The sequence below is a fragment of the Pyrgilauda ruficollis genome, unplaced genomic scaffold (assembly GCF_017590135.1).
Source record: "Pyrgilauda ruficollis isolate IOZ18807 unplaced genomic scaffold, ASM1759013v1 scaffold9, whole genome shotgun sequence".
NCBI classification, from domain to species: Eukaryota; Metazoa; Chordata; class Aves; order Passeriformes; family Passeridae; genus Pyrgilauda; species Pyrgilauda ruficollis.
In genome coordinates this window covers 3,650,849-3,674,882 of record NW_024531043.1, presented here as the reverse complement: position 1 = coordinate 3,674,882, position 24,034 = coordinate 3,650,849, and the positions used below count along the sequence as shown (strand labels likewise).

General features: G+C 39.2%; 1 protein-coding gene across 2 annotated transcripts in view; it reads right to left on the bottom strand.

Moving 5' to 3' along the window:
- The window catches only part of CIT (citron rho-interacting serine/threonine kinase), a 67,308-nt gene that overhangs the window by 27,744 nt on the left and 15,530 nt on the right, over positions 1 to 24,034 (bottom strand). Inside the window, exons 10-21 of one of the 2 annotated variants that reach the window (XM_041488580.1) lie at positions 18,146 to 18,251; positions 17,129 to 17,272; positions 15,682 to 15,801; positions 11,998 to 12,168; positions 11,696 to 11,749; positions 11,078 to 11,131; positions 9,790 to 9,930; positions 9,299 to 9,424; positions 6,289 to 6,384; positions 4,451 to 4,567; positions 3,868 to 3,977; positions 1,114 to 1,288 (exon numbers count right to left, since the gene is read on the bottom strand). In XM_041488580.1, the coding sequence (XP_041344514.1) occupies positions 1,114 to 1,288; positions 3,868 to 3,977; positions 4,451 to 4,567; positions 6,289 to 6,384; positions 9,299 to 9,424; positions 9,790 to 9,930; positions 11,078 to 11,131; positions 11,696 to 11,749; positions 11,998 to 12,168; positions 15,682 to 15,801; positions 17,129 to 17,272; positions 18,146 to 18,251 (1,414 nt within the window). The remainder of the gene's footprint in view (positions 1 to 1,113; positions 1,289 to 3,867; positions 3,978 to 4,450; positions 4,568 to 6,288; positions 6,385 to 9,298; positions 9,425 to 9,789; positions 9,931 to 11,077; positions 11,132 to 11,695; positions 11,750 to 11,997; positions 12,169 to 15,681; positions 15,802 to 17,128; positions 17,273 to 18,145; positions 18,252 to 24,034) is intronic. The other variant, XM_041488581.1, reaches the window with a different exon arrangement.

The following is a 24,034-nucleotide window of genomic DNA, read 5'->3' as shown; positions in this document are numbered from 1 at the left end:
GACAGACTGCTTAAGGCACTGAGAAATCAAGAACACAGCTTTGTCTACTCCCTAAAATCTACTTGGTTTTCTTGGCGTTTTGAAACAAGGGCACAAGAATAGTTCCAGCTGCAAGTCAAACATATCAAACACTGACATAAAATGTTGAAGGAGTTTGTGATGAACTTTCTTCACTGAAGCTAAGATCTCTAAGGATCTTTATTGGAGAATCTCTGGGCATACATTACATACATTTTGCAATCGATTTCCATGTTTCATCTTCCCTTCATATTCCTTTTATAGAAACCCACAAGCTCATCTGGCTCTGGCTTTACCTGAACGGCTTCTGATGAAGGTTTTCTTGCAGCACACAAAGGGATAAACAAGTCACTCCAGGGATAAGAAATAAACAACTAAAACACATCTCAGTGTTCAGAAACCTTCGCACCTTCTTCAGGCTCCCTGCTATTCCAAGGAAATCTGTCTGTTGTGCTTGAGATGTGTGACAAGGCTGTCAGAAACCTTACACTGGTCTCAGTCAGCTTCTGGCCAAAGTAGGTTGTTCAACAATCTTAGCTAAAGGCAAGATTTCAGCCTTAGCTGAAAATTAGTGGACTAAGACTGGAGAAGAATTTGTAGAACCAAACCAGTTAATACAAAATTAAAACTGAAGCACAACTCACAGATCTTTAAAAGAGTATACTTCCATATTACTGTTAGGTGTTCTTTCCAGAAAACCCTGAAAATGGTGCAGGGAGCAGCAGCTCCTTTTTTCTTACAGCAATTCTGCTGTGTCCTTTGCTTTCTTTTGTAGACTCTAAGGCTACAGGTTATCTGTCTGGTCATTGTACATTGCTGAGCTATTACTCTCTACCCAGACAATATTATAAGGGTATTGTACAAACAAACACAGAAATAGAATTCTGAAAAGGCAAGATGATCTAAAAGCTCAGATTCAGGATGACAAGTCCTTAATACTTACATTTATCTCCTTTTAATGAGCTTTTTAATTTTTTTAATTACTAATACACTTTCAAATACCACTACAAGAAGATAATTCTAGTTCTCACTGCATTCACAACATGGGGTACATTTAGGAAAGTTTGTTGAGAGGGATTAGAGCCATGTTTTCACCTCTCTCAGCCGTGTCTCCAACTCCAGCAGGCGGTTCTTGTCAGTGTGATCTTGGTGACTCATCTTTTCCAATTGTTCTTCTAATTTTCGATTCTGGGCTTCCAACTTTCCAGCTTGTGTTTCCAAGTAGAACTTCTGTTGCCTGAGCTCTGAAATCATCTCCTCTTGGGCTTTCCTGATAGGAGAAATGCACAAGTGACAAACCTGAAATGCCCTTAACACATGTCCTTCCACTGGGGTCAAGTAAGGAAAACACAAGTTTGCTGTGAAGCAGAACAGTTAAGTTCATGTCTTAAATTCTATCTCCCAGCTAAAAATAAAAAATACTAGTGTATTCATCAACATATGCCCAGAGTACTAAAATTCTGTGTTTGCCACTTGCACAGACAAATTAATCTTGTAGAGGGTAATCTATAATGCTATTTAAGGTACAATTAATTCTACTCATTTCATCAGTTCCTTGTCACATCTTTTTCTATAGAAAAATAAATTCTGAGAGTTGCTTTCTCAGAGTGTATTTCCATGAGATAAGAGGAACCCCATTCTTTAGGATTGGGGGTTGTGTGTTGGAGTTGTTTTCTTGGGGGCTTTTGAAAGTCGTAATGGACATAGAACTTGATCTGCACTGAAGTGAAGCTTTTGCTGTCTCTGATCAAAGTCTTAATCCACAAACTGAACAAAAATAGTTACTTGTTCTCATAAGAATTTTGAGAGCTGGCAATTATTAATTATTGTAATTTGAAATTGACACTAAAAAAAAAAAAAAAAAAAAAAGGGGTCTTTCTGCATTATTTACAGTTCCTGAAATTGTGTTATCATGCATTGGAAAATTCTGCCTCATAGAGTGCTTTCTACTTAGAAGCCTCACAAAGCTCTACATATATTAATGAATTAATATTTTAAGAAGTTCACTGTGAGATAAGCTGTTATTAATCCTATCCCAGAGAAATTATGTGGGTTGCCCAAGATCAAATAGGAAGACTTAACAAAACTAAAAATAGAACTTAAGTCTTCTGACTCACATTTCTGTGCATTGCAAGCAAAACCCTTTTACCCTCTCTGTTTTTTTAATTTACCTCTACAGATTACTGTCAGCCAGAACTGTCAAATGGTGTTATTTCATTTCCTGCTGTTTACTGGGCTATCTTCTCAGGAACCTGATAATCATTGGTTTCCTCAGATACTGCTGGAACAAAAGCTTGCAGAGCTCCCCTCTCCTCTGAAGAGTTTAATCACTAGCTCTCCTCTTGATGCATGCTCAGATTAGCTGCAGCTTTTGTGGGTTCAAAATGCAGTCCAACAACAATTTATACATTTTCAACAGCCCAATTCACAAAATAAGCACAAATTCATTAACTAACTGCATGCATAATTAAGCAATTTTCTCTCAAAATGTTGCTAATTCTGTACTGTCTCCTACCAATCCTGCAAAGTTCATCATTTGACAGTATGTCTCACAATAATCTATTTCAAATGGTATGTTAAAACATTATTATATGTTTTTTCTTGTTTTTGTGGCTCTCCAGTCAAGGATGTGGCTCCCAGAGGATGCTTTAAGTCCATACACTCAGTTCAGCACCCATGACTGAGACATTCAACCTTCCATACACTTCCCAGCTCCACCTCCAGACATTTCTGTTTTATTTTAGACTGAAGGTAAGTTATGGCTTTTGCTGCCTCAACAAACTCCCTGGGTGATTAACTGGAGGTCATCTGGAGCATTAAGCAACACAATTAAGTTCCTCAGTTATTTCTGTGAATATTTTTGGCTGCTAAGGCTAAAATAATTTGCAAGGTATTTGAAATGCAATGAAAATTGGAGCCATTACATATCTGGAGGCATAATGACCACAAAAAAAGAATGAAACCAAAGCAAGTCTTTGCCAAAACTCATCCTTGTCTGATTCTATTCAATATTAGAGGTGAATCTATCCAAGTGCTTCCCACAAAGCACTGCCTGATGTTGGATCCAGCAGCTGATGGACACTGTAACCTCTGTGCAAACCAAGCTGGTGAATCTCTGAACTCAGTAAGGGCAAATACTGTTTTAGCCCTGCCCTGCAGGAGGTATCAAACAACCCATGCTTTTTCTACACTTGAAGTAGAACATCTCTAAGTCATTTATGAAGGAAAAACAATATTATAAGGATAAGGAACCACAGCTAAAATACAAAGAAAAATAAAGTTCAGACAGACAAAAGGATCTGAAACAGAAAAATTCAAAAACACACAGAAATTCGTGGCTTAAAAATCTAGTGTTCTTCCTTGTCTTCTCACCCATCAAGGCATGATGGAATGTTTGTGAGTGAAGGGTGTTTAATGTTTTCAATTTCAAAATCATGTGTCAGGGGAACTGAGTAAAATATAAATCTATTAGCAATGTTTATGTTTAAAGAAGGAATGTGTGCTTCTCCAGAGGTATTTTAGACATAAAATTATTAGTATTCATTTAACATATTTGGCAAACCTACACAAATCACCTGCCTTAGGAAATGCTCCAAAGTAAACACTGTAATACAAACCAATTTTCCCAGTCATGTTTGAGAAAACACAAAATATACAGCGAGCCCAAACTATTTGAATAACAGAGCATATTTTTGAAATGCTTTCACTGAAAAACAAGCAGGGAGCAGAGCAGGCCTGCAAAAAAGAGCCACTTTTGCACAGTGAATCAGAGAATAATTTCAATTGGAAAAGGCTTTAAGGTCATCTTCCTGAGACCTGTTCAGCAGTGACAGCAGCTGCCACACTTACATGTTCCTCTGGGTAAAGAGGCTGCTATTTGCTGCCAGTTTGTTGGCCTCAGACAATTCCACAATTCTCTGCTCCAGTGACCTGATCTTGGAATCCATTGCATTGATCATCTGAAACACAGCAGTGAGCCTTTGAGACTGCATAACGCCAGCAGTTACAAAAATAAAGTTTATAAAAAAGTCTGAACTTTTTCCAGAAACAAAAATGAACTAAAAGAGAACTGATCCAATGGCCAAAATGAACAACACAAATGCAATTACTGAAGCTATTTGTAGCTGCTTGCTACTGCTTTAATGTTAGGAAAAAGCAATCATTATCAAGGCACAAAATGAGGGGTACACAGCAAGCTGCATGGCTTTTTTTAAGGAAATATTCTTATATTCAATTCAGTGAATTCTTATATTTAATTCAGTGAAGACACTGAATTAAAAAAACATGTCTCTTAAAATTCATATTAATCAATGAATTTCCTTCAAAGCAGCTCAGCAGCACTACAGAACCTCAAACAAGATTATCTTGCTTGAAATCAGCTTTAGAAAGCTACTCTTCAAGCAGCTTTGATTTCCAGCTCAACACCACATACCGCCTTCTGTTCAGCCAGAACTTTGCATTTCTCACGTGCTTCTTCTTCATGTCTTCTGAGCATATTCTCAAGTGCTTCCTTATCTGCAAGATCCTTCTTCATCTGATTTTCCAACACCTAAATGAAGACATTTCTTTTGTCTAAATTATATCTGTTTCACTGGGCAAAGGGCAAGCAGAAAGAAAATCATCAATATAGATTTTTTTCTGGTAAGCAATTGGTCATATCTCAAGCAAAATTAAATCCATGGTGCATTTGCATGAAATCCATGGAAGAGCAAACTCCAAAAAGACCACTCTCTCAGCTATCTCTGAAGACTGAATTTAACAATAAGATTTTTATAGAGATATGGAGATGCTGTAGATACTTTATTTATTAAGTCATATAAACTGTGTTCAATAACTGTTCTGGCCTAATGCAACAGAAACACAGAAAAGCCTCTCTACCCCAATATGTACAGCTGAAGAAATAAAGTGCCCATCCTTTGGCTGCCCTACCAACGTGGCTCACAAGCAATTAGTGAGTTCCACAGGTATGGATGAGAAGGCAACTTGAGACCATACAAATTCTTCCAGTCAGAGACAAAAATCTAACAGCAAAGTAAAAAACTTCTTTTTGTGGCACAAATAGCTGTCATTGAGAACAGGACTAAGGTAATGACTTGCTACATTTTTCTAGAAATGCATGTTGTGAATGTACAACCAGAGTTAAAAATCAGTTCTTAAAATAAAGGTCTCTTCCTTCAAAGAAAAATTCATCAAAGGCACAAATTATGGACACCACAGGATAGTTTTTACTTTTCCAGTTACAAAAACTTCATATCCTGTATTATTCCTTTGAACCCCTTTCACCTGGCTTCCTGATTTCTCCTATTAAACCCTACATCATAGGGCCCCATAGTACACCAGTTCTCTTTTTCTTTTTATTTTTCCAATGCTTATCCTCTTTTCCAGTTTTTATATCACCACTTATTTCTCAACATCTTCATCTGATCTTCCTGCTTTCTATCACTCTCCTCTCATTACTGATAACCACATGCTCTGATCTTATGTCATGCCAACATATCTTACTTGTTTTTTCCTTCATATTTCTCCCACAGAAATTTCTTCTCTCCTCTTAAATACTACATCCTCTCACATTTCAGCAAAAATATGGAATTAAAGTATTAGATAAATGTACAAGATAAAGACTGTTTCTACTGAGAATAATTTGTTCTTAGCAAAGATTCTTACAAAATGCATTTACTGGCTGTCATATTGCAAGTTCTTTAGAAAAATCCTTAGCCAGTCCACATACTCCTATTTGCCAGCTTATTTTTCCTAATTTTAGATGGTGTCTATTTCTAACTGCTTGTTAATGCTACCCTGGAAAAGACAAAAACAAAGTGGGTGGTTTCTGTGGCTTCTTGGCAGATGTTCCAGCTTCAAGATGGAATTTCAGAAATGGTCTACTATTTGCTGCATTTAAAACTTGCAGGTAGGCTGAGTGAGCACTCATAGAAAATCAGTGGGAGCCAAAAGCTTTTTCAAGGTGTGAGATCCAACAGCATTAACCAAGTATTATTTAGTCAACAAAAGTCAAATTACAACGAACAAAAGCCTTCCTGTAGTTCTGGCTTCAAATGCTACCTCTCCTAATCCAGTGCCACAGACAGATAAGGTACAATGGCAGAAAAAACAAGAGAAAACTGATTTAGATCCCACTAAGCTCCCTCAATATTGCAGCAATGGCAACAAGAAGGGAACTCACAAGACAAAGCAATCAGAGCCTAAAGGCAACTGTTTTTCCCTGAACTCATTCTACCCACAAAAGCTTGTAGGAAGATAAGATATTTTTACTTTGAGTTTCTCCTCATAGAATTGTTCCTTCTGTTTCAGCTGCAGCTCCAGATGTTGTGCTGCAATCTGAGCCTCACGGTGCTTTTCCTCCAGCTCCTAAAAGCAGCAAAAAATCATATTCAGACACAAGGAAATGGAGTATGTATTACAAAGGTACCAAACATTAATTCTCTTTTTTAAGCCTTCACACTATAAAAATCCCAAGTCCAGGGCTGTCATGGTAAAAAAAAAACAAAAACAAAAACAAAGGCATTATGAGACCTGAACATGAACAACTTTAAGTTTGCATATTGCTGCTGACCCATCTACTGCAGACTGGGAACACTGCTAAGGACAAGGATTTCTACTTCCATGGTAAGAATCTCCATCTCCCAGTAAAACATACCCAAAGATAGGCCAAGGACATTTGGTGAAAACATAGTTATAAACATTTTATAGCTGCAGTGGCATCACAGGAAGTTCAGATCTATTTTTAACAAGGTCTCTCACTTGTTTTCTTACAGCAGACCTCAATAACGGGGTACTGCTGTCTCTGCTCTTCATTCTGCATTCAGAGGGGAAATAGCATTTACTTTGCTGTATTCCTTGGACAAATGTTGTCAGAAATGCTATTTATAAATGGCTTCAAAAATGAGAAGTGCAGGATGCAATATATGTGGTGGAACATACCAGAATCTTTCTAGCCTCTTTATTTCACATCAGATAGTTTCAGCCATGCACAGGGAGGACTTCAATAATTTGTATTTCAGAAATTAGCTATTTCTGCAGTCTGACTGTATTATTTGGGGTCTATCTATAATCACCTTTCAACAGGACACTTCTCAAGAGCCAAGCTTACAACTTTATGCACATTTATTGTCATATTTGTCATTCCAACAATTTCCTTAGAGCAGGAGCAGGTCCAGGTCTGTCATTCACTACCACTGGGCTGACTCTTGCATAGACAAGTTCAGGTGCTAAGGTGCATCTGGATCTCCTGTCTGCCCTCATTACTGCACAGAACAGGCAAATTTCCTGATATTTGTGTGTTTTAGTACTTTACATAGCATTTTGATATGCTTTTTCCTGATCTTCCTCATCTTAAAGGCTTTTTTGCTCCAGTAATTGCAATAGACCTCCTTTTCCAGAAGTGAGAATCAAAGAGGAGGTTCACCAAAAGTAGGTCATCAACAGTGCCTAGTCCCTGACACTCCTGCATGGAATGGAGATTGCTGCTTTTTGCAATTGAAATATGTCTCCCAGCAACAAGAGGGACAACTCACCTCCCCCAGAAACCCACACGTTTCAGGTCCTGGCAGAGAATCAGACAACCAGATCAGCAGCAGCTCCAAAGCTCCCAGCATCAGACTGCTCATATTGTAGCAGGAGCTTCACCAGTTCCTGCAGTGGCACTTAACAGCCAGTGTGGGCTTAAGAAGGTAATCTCCTACCATTCCTGCTCTCACTCAGTATTCTCTATGCAGCACTGACTTTGTTATTGGTCTCACAGCAATGATCACTGCACTTTCAGGCAGGCAGAAGTATCTTCTCTAACTTGTTTCTTACTTCTTCATCAGTTCCTTACAGACAGATGAGCAGGTACTTCTCAGGTACTGCTACATGAATGTACATGAAAACCACGCCTTTATTCAACAAATTCCACCTTATTCTATGCAATTCTGTATCTTCAACTCCCCTCTTACCTCTCTATACCAAGAAAAGTCAAAAATGTTTGAAGAGACAACTTGAGGGAAGGTACAGGGTAGGAGTGGAGGAAAAAAGAATCCCAATACCCTCTGCTCCCAGATCACTTGCAAGGGACTAGGAAGGACTCTGTAGGATTACTTCTTCTATGCCTGTTTGACTTTTTCCATAATATACCCCTCCAACATTCTGTCAGGACTCCATGGAAACTATCTATAAGAAGAGCTAAGCACATCCCATGGTGTAAAACAATTAGTTGATATTTCTGCCTTCCCTTCCACTTTCTCCTCCACAGAGAACATAATCAAAACCAAGGAACAATCCCCAAATACACACAAGAGGCTTATGAAACAATTCAAAGTTTTACACTATTTCTAAACATAAAGTTGGCTCTCTGCCCAGCACAACCATAGTCTCCCACTTACCATGCACTCCTGCTATCAAAACAATTCCAAAGGAACAGCACTACTAAAGAACTGATTCTACCTTTTCTTGACAGTGCTCAGCATACTGATGCTAAAGTCTTTACACCCAGAACAAACCTGGGTCATCTGTTGACTCCAAATATGTTTATTTTTACATTTCCATTTGGCCTTCCTCAGATGTGTCTCAGCTTGGGATTACTATCAGTAAAATGTAATCCTTTTTTTCCTTGTCATATTGGCAACACACAGAGAAAATTCATGAGGAAGGCAAAATAAATTTAATTATTCCAATATTAAATTATGCTTTCTGTCCCAGGAAGCAAAATTATTAGAAACACCCTCTGCTCAATTCACTAAAGACTGACATACAACTTGCCTTAATAGTTTTAACCAGGAAAGAAACAAGAAATTGCCAACAGAGAAGTTATGTGGGTGCAAATGGTTTCCTACCAAATGTCTTTGGAGATGAATGAATGAGTTTGGATGATGAATTTCTCTCCACATCAAAATGTAAGCATTTCTAATAGATCTGACCTCTAAATTCCTCTGCAATTTACTTAAAAAGAGAGATGTTTTTGTTGTTGCCATAACCCGCCCTCAGAATGTTTTACCTCTGAAACAATCACGAAGTAAATAATTTAAATATTACTGTGTTGGTGGAAAAGTTTTCCCACTGAGAGGACTCCAGTTTTGAAGCACTATTAAGACTAAAGGCACAGGAGAGTTTGTAACTAGGGCTGCAAATAGTATTTGAACACTTAAGCTTTCTGCTGTTACAGGAAACAGATCCCTTTATTCAACAATGTCCACGTTATTCAATGCAATTCTACATCTTCTGACTCTTCCCTACCCCTTTCTTACAAACTCTTACCCTCTAGATTTCATTTATCACCTCTGCTCACCAGAATTTTTTCCGCCATCTGTTGAATCTGTTGAGATTTAGTTTGAATATCTTCTTTTAGGCGGTTTTCTCTTCGTTCCACAGTCTCTAATCTCTTCACTTGATTCTCCAGAGAATGGCGCCGTTCCTGCAGAGCAATTATGAGCTGCTGGTTAGGCCACCCAGCTCTGCATCAGCACAAAGCAAGGAGCAGTTTCTAGAGAAAACAGGCTGAAGCAGTCAATATAAGGCTGCCTTTCACATTTTGAATCCTCATCACACCCTAAATCCCCCAGGCTAACCATACGTCCTTATCCACTCCCCACTGAAAACAAAACCCCTCCGTTTTCCTCAAACAAATATGTTTCTTAATTAAAAATGGCTTAATGTCCAACAGCATTTTCCCCTGAAGAATTACTACAGGAATGCTGTTCAGAGCCACCCAGGTGAGGATTCCTAAACTAAGACACATCTCAATAACTGATTTACTCTGGACAGACACTCTGCACCCACCTCTGCTTCAAGCAATTTTTTCTTCATGCTTTCATTAGAATCTTCCCGGTTCTGCAGTTTCTCCAACTCCTTCTCAGCTCTCTCCTTTGCCTGACGGATATTCTGCAGGAGCTCAGTTGCCTCTGAGCTGGCTTTCACAGCCTGAAGGTCAAGAGAGAAGAAAAAAAGTTATTATAATGAAAAGCACAAACACAAATTTGGTCTATGAAAGGTTCAGAACTTCAAGATGGTCAACATTCTTAATAAAACCACTACAGAAGTCTGGTTTAACAGTTTAAATTAACATGTGCATGAGTCCAAATTTTAACTTCCAAAACATAATTTCGACTTCTATTTCACAAAAAAAAAAAAAAAATCTAGGATACACATTTGTCTTGCTATATTGCAAGTTACTTGACTCTACATACTGAAAGTTAAGTCAACCCCAAATTCAGCCTAAGTTCTTTAAAAGAACTCAGAAATTATTCTTACTGAAGGACAAGGAGAATAACCTTTTGGCCTACAGATAATTCCTTGGCATTAATGGAGGTAGAAAAGGACACAGAGGCTTAAAACACGATTGTTTTGAAATATTAGAAGTACTATTTCTATGTAGTTTTGGCTTCCATATTCATGATCATTAACCCTTGAAACAGCCCTCTCTCAGCAGGTGCCAAGTTTGAAAAGATCAGGGGATTATTATGATAACCCCTTTCTTTCCTGCTGAAGGAGTCCAATAAGAGAAGTTCCCTGACTGTTCTTACAGTGACACCTTAAGTTCCAGACTGAACGCGGTAGCAAATCTTAAATATTCTGCACCACTTTCAGCAGACATTGATAAGGTGTTTTAATTCTGTTGTGAATCCTTATAATTCAACATTATTGCTGTGAAGATCCAGTGAAGAACTGAACTGTCAAGTGATTAAAGCAGATTATACTGGGAGACTAAAGCAAGTCCAGCATGTGTACTAGTGAGCTAAAACCAGCTGAACCCTTATTCAGAAGCAAGGGACCAGTGCAGTGTCCAGAGCACACCCAAACAGGCCTCTAAATGAGAATTTCTCTACACTACTCCAGTTCTGACTCAGCTTCATTTGTAAAAATAAACACTGTTGACATGTCTCAAGAGCCAAAAGCATATTGAGAGCACCAGTGATTTCAGATACCAGTTCCCACCCCCTTTTCCTTATCATCCCCCATGCTATGACTAATTCTATTTTTGAGGGTAAAACAAAGTGCATCCCTCCTCTTCATTAAGGTTTCACTGGGAAATCTTGTGAAAAACTCACTTTCACCACTCAGTCGTTACCTTTGTCAGCTTTTCCTGCAGCTCCTGGATTTTGGCTTGCTGCTCTGTATTGATCTACAGTTAGATAAAAAGATGGAGGGAAAGAGTCAAAACCAAATAGGAGAAAATGCTCTTTGCTTACAATATCATATTTGTTTTAATTTGCTTCCCAAAAATCTTGGTTGCCCCCTGTAATTCCAGCACACCAAAACACTCCTTGGAAAATCCATTCCCATTTTGCTGAATTCCAGTTAACATATGTAATATATTGGTTACCAAGAAGATTGCTCAGTGTGAGAACACACAGAATTCTTTTTGTTTTTCACTTGCTGTTCTTTCTGAGTAAAGAAAACCCTTTCTGAGTAAAGATGTACCCCCAGCCTGACTCCAAACTCGGATGACACATAACAGCCTGTCTTTGCCTGGCTTCTCATCACAAGCCACTAAGAACAGGTTATCCAGACACAGCTTCAGATCAAATAAGAGAGAACAGTGAATCACACCAAGAGGTCTTAAAACATAGAATGAAAGGAGGTGGGGGCTGTGAGAGCATGCATGCCACTGACTAGCCAAAGTTTGGTTTCTGTGCAAAAAATGAAAGACTCAGAAAGCAAAATCTAGAACACTGAAGTGACATACCTTTTCCAGTTTGGAATACAACTCTCCTGCCTCATTTTTTCCTTGATCTTTAACCTGTAACTTAAATATAAAATACATGAAAATCTCAGGAAAAGCTAGGCTTCTATCCAGTCATCACCTCATGCAATTTAAACACCAGCAGTTACACAAAGTATAAATCACATCACAAGAAACACGTTGTGTTAGTTGTACGAACCACGCTAATCTTTGAAGGGCACACCCACAACTTGTGTGTGCATGTGTCAAGCAGCACTAGATATTCCAGCAAGCCTCAACCCCCTCTCCCATGAAGCCTAAACTACCTTTTGCAGTTTGTTGTGGCACTCGGCAGCTTTACGTTTGAACTCCTCGGCTGCCAGGCGGGACTCCCTCAACTCTGACTCGTAGAGATCGCTGCGCCTGCGAGCTGAGATCAGATCCTCTTCCAGCTGATTCATCATCAGCCTCATTTCTTCTACTTGAGCTTGGTATTCCTGTAGTTGGGGTGCAAGGGAAGGAGACGGGATTACAGTTTAGAGGCAACAGGGGAAATGCTTGGAGCAGCAGATTCCAGAATACTGACTGCAGGCAAGAGATGCACTTAAAAGCACGTAGAAGAAAGATAAAGTACAAAATAAACCAGTAAAAACTAACTAAAATAACACTCATGGTGTTCTGGTTTGAGTCTTGCCACTTTCAACTCAATACCTCCAAATCAAAACATTGACTTTTTGAGAGTGCAGGAACACATACATACATCTACATACAAATGATAAAAATTACTTACATTTCTAATTTCTGAAACAGAAATGTGCCTTTGAGTTGATGTCTCTACTAAATGCCCAGATGCTCCCTCAAGATCTATTTCCTCAGGCTGATAACATGACAGTTATCACAGATCTGCACAGCTTGGGTAAAAGGAAAGAAGGAGAAGCAGAGGGGTTGCACACTGTGGCTTGCAGCCATCAGATTTCTCTTGACAGAGTTAAAAAGGATCACGTTGCTCAGTATGGGAGACAACCTAAAATCAAACATTATCTTAGAAAAACTATCTAAACCTCACATTGCTCATAGAAGATATTTGCCTATACAGGCAGAAATAAAGATTCCCCATGTAGGAGACTACAAGACAGGGCATTTGGATGGGGAAGGTGGGAGAAGAAAAGAACATTTGAATTGACTATCTCAATGAGAATGGGAACTCAAACTGAGACTAGCTCGAGAGATTGCTTCACATATTTTCACTGGAAGAAAAGAATGTAATTATGTTTAGCATTTACTAACTCCTGCAAGTATGCACTTCATAAAATTATTCTAAAGCAAAAAAAAAAATCCAAAAAACCCACCAAAAAGCCCTCTCCAAAATCGAAGTATTTTTTACAAGCTGAGAACAAGTAGAAAACATGCACATCAAGAGTTAGGAACAAAGATTGTGAAGGACTGACAGTGGGGGAGTCTATCTTTCTTTCCATTTTAATATCTTACAGTATGCCTGACTACCCCCATATTCAGAAGAGTAACTGTCTCGTGACAGAATCAGGTTTGTCATCCTCCCTCCAGACAGGCAGCTGCCTTCAGCTCGACGAGTGACTGCTGAGCACTGACCCTGATGGCAGCCCCTCATTCTCCAGCATGGAGAGCTTATGCAGGTTTGAAAGAAGCCAGGCCTTTAGCAGGTTGGTTTACTGTCCCTTACAGGGAGCAAAGAATGGCTCTTTGGCTTGTAATCCCAAAACTGGTTCTCCACTTTGTAAGCCAGACAGGGACCTACTCTTTCCAGTTCATCTCCTATGCAAGGATAATCTTATTTTCTTGCTGAAAAAAAAATAGAGCTTCTTTTCTAATCACTAAGCATGTATTAACTCAAATATTCTTTTTATACAAATACATCTGTGAACAAAAAATGCAGAATGGTTTGAAGGAATAAATGTTCTGTTCAGAAATTATAATTTGTTTGGACTTCCTAAAATACTGGGCTTTTATATCAGCAAACACTTGACCAAAGAATTAAAGGTATGACAATAGTTGCCGCTGTTACAATGAGCATTTGGGAAGGGAGGAAAATGGGGAGGGAGAAAAGAAGAAAGAAGAGGAGATAATTAGTAATATTTCAGATTTTCTTGTTTCATCACATTTGCAAGACTGCCTTTGAGTAAGTCCCGAGATAGATCAGAGGAACAGGCCACACCACTCAAGGCAACACAGAACAAACCTCTGGGATATGCATTGCTCAGAGTTCTAAAATACCAAGAGGTATGTAAGCACAGATTAGTAGACAAGTTCAGGGCATGTACCTGAAGCAAATCACATCAGGGAACTACACAGACATGAGTGGGGCTTTCAAAAAAATACAGATTCTGATTAGTTGCAAGTTTGTCTGTTAGTACAGCTCTTCATCAAATAATGACCAGAGCACAGGTTTAGTTAAAACAACAAAACAAAACAAAAACCAAACACACACCCCAAGCAAACAAAAAACCCCACAAACCCACCATGCTCTTCACACCTGAGGTTAAGTAGAACCTACAGCCTCGCCCTGAAAATATCAAATGCCTAATTATTGGGTTTTGAAGATTCTGATTTGCTGTTGATTTGATTTATTCTCTCTCAATCCTCAGGTTTCCAACAGCAAAACTCTAAGGGGCTCTTCCAGCTTCCAGTTCCCTCTGACTTAAAAGTCATGGTCCGAGAATTTAATGGCCAAGACCTACCTGCTCATATGAGTCAGCACAAATCTCTCAGCATTTTTGGTTGCAAGATTCTTGCACATGTGTTTCAGGGAGCTCAGAAGGCCACCACAGACATGAAAGTCTGCAGGACTCATTTGTTGAACTAAGCAGCCTCTTTATGTCATTGTGAATCTTCACAAGCCAAATTAAGAGATTCTGAGACAAAGTGTTTGATTAAAAACTACTTGCATTATGTTTCCTCTGTTACATGTGTCTGTACTGCCTAAGAATCTGTGGATATTTAAAATAATCAAAAACGTTCCCCATTTCAGCATTTAAAGCAACTTTGCTAGCAAAGCACCAGAAGAGAGAGCAGGGAGCTTCAGATCCCTTGTATTACATAAAACAAGCACCCAGAAGAATGCTGGGGAAGTCTGTGGAGGCCAGCTACATCCAGAGGGTTGGGTTTGCATTTCATTACTTTTTACATAAGAGCTACTCATGTCTGGAGAATTATTACCAAGGTTTCAGGGCTTCCTTGTCTCAGAGACTTTGAAATGAGTCAGTTAATGTTTGTAAAGTGCTTTGAAGATGAAAACCAACAGATAATTACAAAGAATTGTTTGAATGCTATAGCAAATTTCAGTTTCTTTCCCTCAATGCAGTATGTTGCTGTTAATTCATAAAACTGAATGGGTTCTCCCTTGCAATGACTGCATTTGTCAATGTTTTCATTTAATTTTGACCTTTTTTTCTTAGGGGCAACTATGTGAATTAATGAATTTTCAACATTCTTTGGGTGGCAAAGAAAATTATCAATTTCTACTTCGCAAACAGATCAAATCAGGAAAAGAACAGTTAGGCAACACACATTCTATTTTGAAATGCAATTAAGCATTTTAAATGGTAAGATAAAGAAGAAAAAAATAAATTTTAAAAAAAAACCAACACAAGAATTTAGGTTAGCTCAGCTCTCTCCCAGGTGAAGATTCATTAACTTGTGACATTTCCATACCTTAACCATTTAAAATGGATAGGTCATTTCTAGTGCAGCATGTTACTAAAGCATTGGAACTTCCTCCTAAACTGATAGTATAGATAAAGTACTTTCAGGACTAGGAAAAGAAAAAGGTGAAGTTTGGAGTTTGTGCTTACTTGCAAAATACACAAGTGGAATTTTGTAGCTTCCTGTATTGTTCAGGAGCCCCTGTGAAATCACACAGCTTGGGAGTTATCACAGCCTATCAACACCGAGCGTAATCCTGGCACCAGAGCTAGAATGTGCCAAGAATGCCTATTTGTGGGCAGCCACTCTGCTCCCCAAAGAAGCAGGAATACCTGTTCTTTGATCTCTTGCAGTTTTCGGCTTTGCTCTCTGATATCATGAAGTAGCTGTAGTGCCTTATCATCTTCCTGAGACACCTCCATCCGTGCCTGCTCCAGGCTGCGCTTTAAGCTCTGCAGAAAGCAAAATGTTCAATACATAGGCTTTGGTTTCTCAAATGGTTGTATAATGAAGATCTTTAGTTACACAAATGCCTCCTTGACTGCAGTGAGGCATCAAAAAAATGGAGGCACCAGTGATGGAATCCTAATGAAATTCATGGCCAGTGCTGCTCCTATCTGAACAGAAGCAGCCCAGTTTACAAACACTGTTTACTCAACTTAAATCTTAGTTCAAATCTCCACTTCCTCACATCAGCTTTAGAGACAAAAACCAAACACATATCACAAAAGGCATCCATTATTGACAGCATTTATCTATATTTTATCCAGCACTATTAATTCACAACCTAGATACAATCCTTCAACTTCATGTTACTTACATTTTTCTTGTTGCTGTTAAGTGAGTCAAATGCTTTAATCATTGTTAAGTTTCTGTAAGGAACAGAAGAGCTGAGTCTGTATCGCACCACATGCCTTACCTCCAAATTTGGAGTCACCAGTGGAGTGGTGCTCCTATTAACTGAGTGTTATTCATCAACAGGAAGATATAAACTGAATTTTCTTTCTTTGCCTAGTAGCATTCAGTATAGGAAAATCACTTGGCCCCATTTTAAGATGTCCTTCCCAACAAACCAAGACATCAGAAATGGTTTTCAATTCTCTGGAACAGAGTATTAGCTGCATTTTTGCTCTTGGTACATGAGAGGAAACATAATTGTGCATCTAACTGAAAATACAGAGACTATCAACTAGAATGAAAATATCCTCACTGGAATATTGCCAGTGACAACTGGCCAGACATTCCAGCTCTCATGAAAAATGATCTTTGAAGACTTGGTTTTACAGCCTCATTTTTATATTCTACCTGAAAAACAGCACCTGTCCTCTATCTTCCCTGACACTGTGCTGGGGAACAGGATGGGTCTGAACTCAGGACACCACAGATGGAGGCAACACCACTGCTTCCTAATCCTATTTGTTCTTGAAGATTTCTGTCTAGGCACTGATTAGGCCCCATCCTCTTCCAGCTAAGAAACCTTCAAGAAGCACAACCAGGCATGTTCTAGCACAGCCAGTAAGACAAACATCACAAAGAGTTTCAGCAAGACCAGGACAGTAGTCACTCCTGCATGATCTAAGCACATGACCATGAAACAACATCTGAATAAACTACCAGTCAAGCTTGTGCAAACACTTCAGGGCTCCATGTTCAACAGATATCCTCTCACATAGTATTTTCTCTCCATCAAGTACCCCACTGAAAGCATGATGGAAGAGAAAGACAAAGACCACCAGATTTCAGGCCTTCAGAGCTGAAAGGACTGGTGTAAGGGCTCACACTGCATTCTGTGATATAGGTGGCCAGGTCCTGCTCCAGGAGGGATCGCTGGGTCTCAGAGGCTTTCAGTTCCACCTCCTTTTGGCTAAGTACAGCCTCCACCTCTGACACTCTCCGGTGCAACCGCGTCATTTCCTGCTCCATCTGCAATAAATATCAAGAGGTTATAAAGGGGGGCTTCAAAAGCTTTGTTAACTGCTACTTTCAGAGCTCTCTTTGTAAGGAATTTGTCTCCAAGAGACTTCTAGCTATGTTTCTCCAAATGGTGTTTAAATTCCGATACCATTGTCTCTGCTCCAGGAATGCACAGTTCTTCTTAAGGACAAAGTAGTAAGTCTAAGTCACCCCATTCATTCAAGCTGCTTGTTCATATTCAGTCATTCTTCGAACCCCAGTTAGCAAAGAAGACACAATCATTTTTCACCTGACTTGCAGAGATGGGTCACTTTAACCTTATCCCAAATCCATGCTGGACCAGAAGATGGTTTCCCCCCATCTCCTTGTCAGGAGCAAATGGTCAAATCCAGAACCGAGCAGGGAGAAAAGTAATGGAACTCTCATAAAAGTCTCAAAACAAGCAGTAAGTGTTAAAAGACTCCACCAGGTTCCCTTTATTGGAGCACAGCAACTGTTACAAGACGTTCACCATAAAGCAGTGACGTGACAACAGTTATATAAGCAGGAGCTGATGAGTGAGGAAGAGCCCTCAGAACAGTACTGCTGTAATGTGTGTCTGATGAAGAGGCAGGGCCTGCAGGAAGCAGCAGTCGTCTGTGGCACGCTGAGAAATGCACTGTTTAAAATCCAGAGCCGCTTCTTGTTAAGTTAAAAGTATCTACAGCAACAGCATGGCCTAAATTCATCTCCCTTTGTACTGGACAGGAAGCCACCTCTCTGAAGGAAAAGCACTTTGCCCACCACGAGTCTGGATGATCAGCAGCATCTGACAGATCCCTGGACATACAGTGGTTGCAGATTCCTGGAGCAATGGGTGTGGCCAATCGCATAAATAAATACCTTGTGACACTTGTCCTGGGCGTCTTGGAGCTCTTTGCTCTTGAGAAGAAGTGTCTTTTCCATGGAGCTGACCTTGGCTGGGGAATCCACACTTGAAAAAACAGATCTAAAAGAGCAAAGCCAAACAGCACATGAATATGGGCAAAAGGTACCGTCAAGTCATTGGGTACTTACTTATTCCAGGGTAAAAGAAATGTGATTGTGCAGCAATCACAGCCTAACAGCCACCATTGCAGATCAAACGTACCATAAAAGCTAACGACAGTGCATCATTGTTAAATAATCCACGTGTACTTCTAGTTACAATATTAATATTTTCCATCAGTGGCTATGTCAGAGTGCAAAACAATAAATCACAGCAGCAGTTTTGCATGATTTGTAGGGATTTATAGGTGCAACAAAAACAGAGCATAAAGTCAACATAACCATTTGGAAAGATAACAAATTTTCAGAGAAATGCTTTTTATTTGATACTTTAGTTTTAAACAGGTTTTTAAATTATCATCAAAGAAAAAAGCTCTACAAACTTCATAATCTGCACCACAGGAAGAAGAATTTAATATCCTTAGTTACATTCTGTGAATCGAAATTGAAACTTCCCTAACCCAATTCATATGATCCCTACAAACCCAATCAATACCAATATGATTAGTCACACTGCAGAACTTCAGAGTTCCACTTAGAAGTAATTTTTTTTTTCTGAGACACAACTGTACTGTTCAAAACAATTTGACTCCAGAAGCCAGGGGAAAATATTTACTTGTTCTTAAGCTTTCTGTCTAATTGGGACTCAGCATTTAAGAAGTTTACCATTCCTGTTAGTTTAAATTTATTTTAGAAAAGGATAGGAAGCCACCTGATGTTAAGGAGCATATTTTTAGTGCTTTGCAAGGTCTTAAATATGCAATCTGCAACCAAAAAATTAAGTACACACATCAAAACACAATTTTAAAAATCACATTCTCCCTCGCATAAAATGATTCAGACTAGAGACTCGAGCAGTTAATGATGGAAGCAGTGTTAACTGATAGATGAAAAAGCAGCAGTACAATGAAGGTGCTAATAAAAGATCACACAGGCTGCCCACACGTTGCTTTCTGCTTCTCCTGGCCACAGTTTGGTGTGCAGCCAGTTATCCCCACGGAGAGAAAGGAGCTTTGAGCAGCTCTCTGCATAGAGCCAGACACCCACACACAGCAGCACAGGCTCCTCTCAACACCAAGGAAAGTTTCGTTCCATCACCACCATTTTCTGAGAAAAATCTACTCCTTAATCCAACTGGATATGCAGCAGAGGCACAGAAATATATGCATGGATTTTTACAAAAATACAGCAACATTTCTGGATCAAACAGATCTTCAGCACCACCACCTTGAGCAGTGTTAGGAAAGACTGTTTTAATACCAGCAAACAAACACAGCAAAATCCACCAATGCTGCCTTGAAAGGTCAGATATTAATATATCTCTTCAAAAACCTGATATGGGAAAACTTAGAAGAAAGAATCCTGCATGTCAATGATAGAGATATGATCAGGATTTACTAAAAAAAAAAAGTTTTAAATTAATGCTTTTATACAGCATTCCTTTAGCCCTGGTCCAATCAATCTGATCCGTCAAATTACCATATTTAAAAATCAATTTATAAAGCGTGTCTATACTCCTACAGAGAAAAAGCAACCATCTGAGAAAGATGCATATTAAATCCCATAACAGCTGGGTGTACAAACAAGGCTAAAAATGAATAGTTGAGAAAAGCAGTCTAAAAATACAAATTAAAGCTCACATTAACTAAAAAAGACACTAAGGAATCTGCTTTCAAATGTTAATCAAATATATGTAAATAGCTGCAAATATGTACTGAGACAAATCTGAAAATCTTCTTTTAATAAAAATTTAGTTTTACAGCTCTGAACTGTATTGGCTAAAGCAATCTTAAACTATAGTTTCAACTTTAACCATCACTTTACTTCCATTCTTCTTGGATCTGTGGCATTACCTAAGAAAACTCTAGTCAGTTCTCAGAGAGCTGGTTTTATTTGTGTCTTCTATTCCACCTCCCCAAAGGAGCTAATTTTATTTGTCATTTTTGCTTGTTTATTTTATTTGCTATTAAAAGAATCAGAGCCTAATATTACAGGCACCATTTTGCATTTCATAAAGTTCTCATGGTGAGCCAGCTGAAAGCATCCCCAGGCACTGTCAGGCAGGCAGGAACAGGAGGGATTCAGGGAAGGAAATGAAGAGCTCTGCAAAAGGTAGGAGGGTGGGATGGGATGGGACAGGGCACAGGAGACTGCCCAAGTTTGGATTTCATGAGGTGACTGCAGAGGGAGCTGCTCCTCAGGGCTGCTCTTGGCTTTGTAAGGGGAGAGAAGGCTGCAGACACAACTACAATCTTTCTTTCCCTTCCCTGTCCAAAGTGAGGAAAAAATTCCTTAAAAATATATGTGCTGGTGACAGGGTGATTTTCCTGCCATGGAAACAGTACATCTTATCCCCAAGGGAAGCTGATCTCAGTTAGCACTGGACACACAGTTTTTAGGAGACATGCTCTCCCAGTAATTCTTTCCTGTGTACAAATTGTATTAGAACAACTTCCTGAACATCCATACAACCTTCAAAGTATCAGAAAGGGGCAGACAGAGGAAATCAAGAGAAATGGAATACTGACTAATCTAATAAGCCTTGTCATGGTGATAGAAGCTCTCAACAGAGCATGACAAGGTGGAAAATACCCACATTTCTGGGGCACTTATATTCTTCCTCCGTCAGCATCATTGCAGAAATTAAACACATACAATCCAACATCAAAAGCCATGATGCAAAGCTATCATTCAGGCTGGGGCCATCTCAGAGTATTTCATTTAATTAACTGCTACATCTGGATCAATTCTCTTAGCACAACAGAGCAGTTTCTGCTGTTTCCTCTCAAGTGTGAAAAAAATGATTAACAAAAGGTAACCAGCTCCATCAACAAAAAAAATGCAATAAAAGATTAAAAAAAAACCTCAAATCCAAGTCTAGAGTACCAAGCTCTCATAGCACTGGCTGTGCCAATTTACTTTCCAGAGAAGCAGTGCCTGCATGACTAAAAGCCAAGTTAACTTAGAGCTGACTAGTGATTTCACAGCTAGATCAGCAGCAGCCTCAACCAGCAGAATGAGCAGAAATGGTGCTGCTTGTGTAAAAGCTCCTCCAGTCCTAACGTGGCTGAGATGAAGAAGAAAAAAGCATTGCCATGGGAAAAGCTCCAAGCTGATTCTTGGTATCCAACTTGTACCTTGCGCATGCCATCACACCTTGTAACTTCCTGTGTCCTTTTCTGCCACTGTCCTAACCCCCAACTCACCTGTGCTTCCTTCTCACAATGATTGGCACCATCTGTCCTAATCCTGGCCCCCACACAACATGCTGATAATCTCATCCCCCATCCCTCATGCTCTATTCTTTTTAGCATTATACTCATCTGTACCTTCCACCCCCTCGTAAATGCTTGCTCAGGCCTAAAAAAAACCAACCAAAAACAAACAGTGATACCATCAATCTGTGAATAGAGCTTGCTGAAGCAAAGCATATTTTTGGTATGCTCATCCTGTGCTTCCTCTTTCATCTATCTTTGGTGAAAGAGCTTACCAGAACCCAACAAACTGTTGGAAGAAATCAGTAGAAATCCTTCTTTTTGGAGGAATGGCCCATTTTAACTCAGTATTTTATAATGACAGTCACGAATCCATACCAAATTTTTAAATTAAAAAAAACCTCAATCCCAGTAACCCAAAACAAACCAGAAAAAAAAACCCCAGAAATCTTGAGAAACACCATTTCTTAGGACCTTCGAGAGAGAACATAGGCAGGCAAAATTTTGCATAATGAACTATTTTTTAATTAGGCACTTATTTTTTATTAGGTATTTTGATATACTTTATTTGGTATTTATTTTTATTAGACATTAATTTTATTAGGCATTTATTTTTATTAGGCAGTTTGGTACATTTGGTTAGTCCTGGATTTATAACATATTTATCTTATGTTTCTGCTAGTCACCTCAAAAGACAAGAACAATTTTCTTCCACCACTTGATGCATATTTTTGGCAGCTAAGGGCTTCTGTCACTTGTTCTAAGCACTGGAGATCAGCCATGGTTAGGGACAGGAAGTAAGGTGGGGCTGGCTTTTAATGGAATTAAACCCTTGGTTGCCTCTTATCTTGTCACAGTCACACGCTTGCAGCCAAACCAGCAGCCAGATTTGCAGCCAGACAGGCTTTTCTCCCCCACATCCAGAATTCAGAGGCCATGATGAGAGAAGGAGTTAGCTGGTCCTTCTCTGCAGCCTCAGCCCAGCTCTCCTAAGAGCAGACTCATTTAAACACTTTGCTAGTACAGGAACCCATGACTTGAACAAAGCCCTTGATTTCTCCTGATTGCTTCCTATGACACATTACTGCTGTGCCTTTTGCATTTTTTATAAATCTCACATTTGCTAGAGGGACACAAATTTGCCTCAAATCTCATGCTGTATGGGGCAGCAGACAGAGCACTGTAATCCAATGGACCCTTCTAAACTACACATCAACCATGTAATTTCTGGCAACAGGTCTGAGTGACTTAAAGAAGGGAAATCCTTCTAGCCTGAAGTCATTGGGAGGGTGGAAAAGAGAACTTCTGTTATCCTTCTTCTGTCCTTCTTCTTAAGCTGCCTTTTCTCTGAAGTATTTGAAATACCCAGTTCAGCCACAGCTTCTTACTGTCCACTGGACAAGGGCAGGAGCATGACCCTGACCTTCAGAGTTTGACAGCCCCCATATTCAGAGTGCTGAAAGTTTCAAGGACCTCGTCACCAGCACTCTGCAGTTGCCCGGCCTTACAGTAAGCAGCACTAGAGGGTTCGTGCTGCAGACAGGAAAATAGATCTGCATCACTTAGCAACCATAAGGATAGACTTTCACAGGAAAAGGTTTTTTTTAAAAATTCTGGACTGATAAACTTCATGACTTACGATCTTCCAGAGAAGGCATCCCAAGATTCACAACAGATTAGCCCCCTCCACACTTTACTGTTCTTCATCTAAGAATTCGATTTTCTAGGCAGTGCAGACAGAAACAGTACTCTATTTCCTCAAGCAAAACACACACCAGACAACATTTTATAAGTGAGAAGTTATCTTTGTGACCCATTTGCATTGGTATTCAGAATAAACTAATCACTGCAGTATTTAAATACAGGTATTTTAAAGTCTCTGTAAGGGCTTTACCATATTTGAATCACCTTCTTAGAACAAAAGGCAAGTATTTACTGCTAAAAATAAGTGCATTTATCGAGATCTCACTCAAGAAAAATAAACCATTAATATCTACTCATATTAAAATTATTTAGAATAAAATTAAATATAAGATGACTTTCTGTTCCAGTTTAAGAAAAAACAGACCACACCAAACAAATTTCATTTCAGTCAAAATTTCAGCACAGGACATTAATCTCTATATTCGTTTGCTATACCTCTTCTCACCTATTCCCAAAATTCAAATGTAACTTCCATATACATTTTTAATACCAGCTCCACAGAGAAAGCACCTCAGTCCATCTGCTACAGCTCTCTCATTCTCCAGTGCAGTTTCTCCACTGTTCTGAGACTTTACCCCACACTCCTCTTCAGTTCTAGTCCTGGGCCCAATTACATACGTGTTTTTACCACACATGTTTGGTCACTGTTGAGGCTTTTCTGACTGTTACCTGAATGGCCACATAGACCTGGTACACGGATTGCAGTTCTCCAGGCAGACAAGAGAACAGCCTAAGTTATCTCACTCCTAAATTAAGACAGATTTTAACTCTGGGTATCTACAGATCTATCATTCCATCCTGCTGACAATACTAGATCATTTCACCA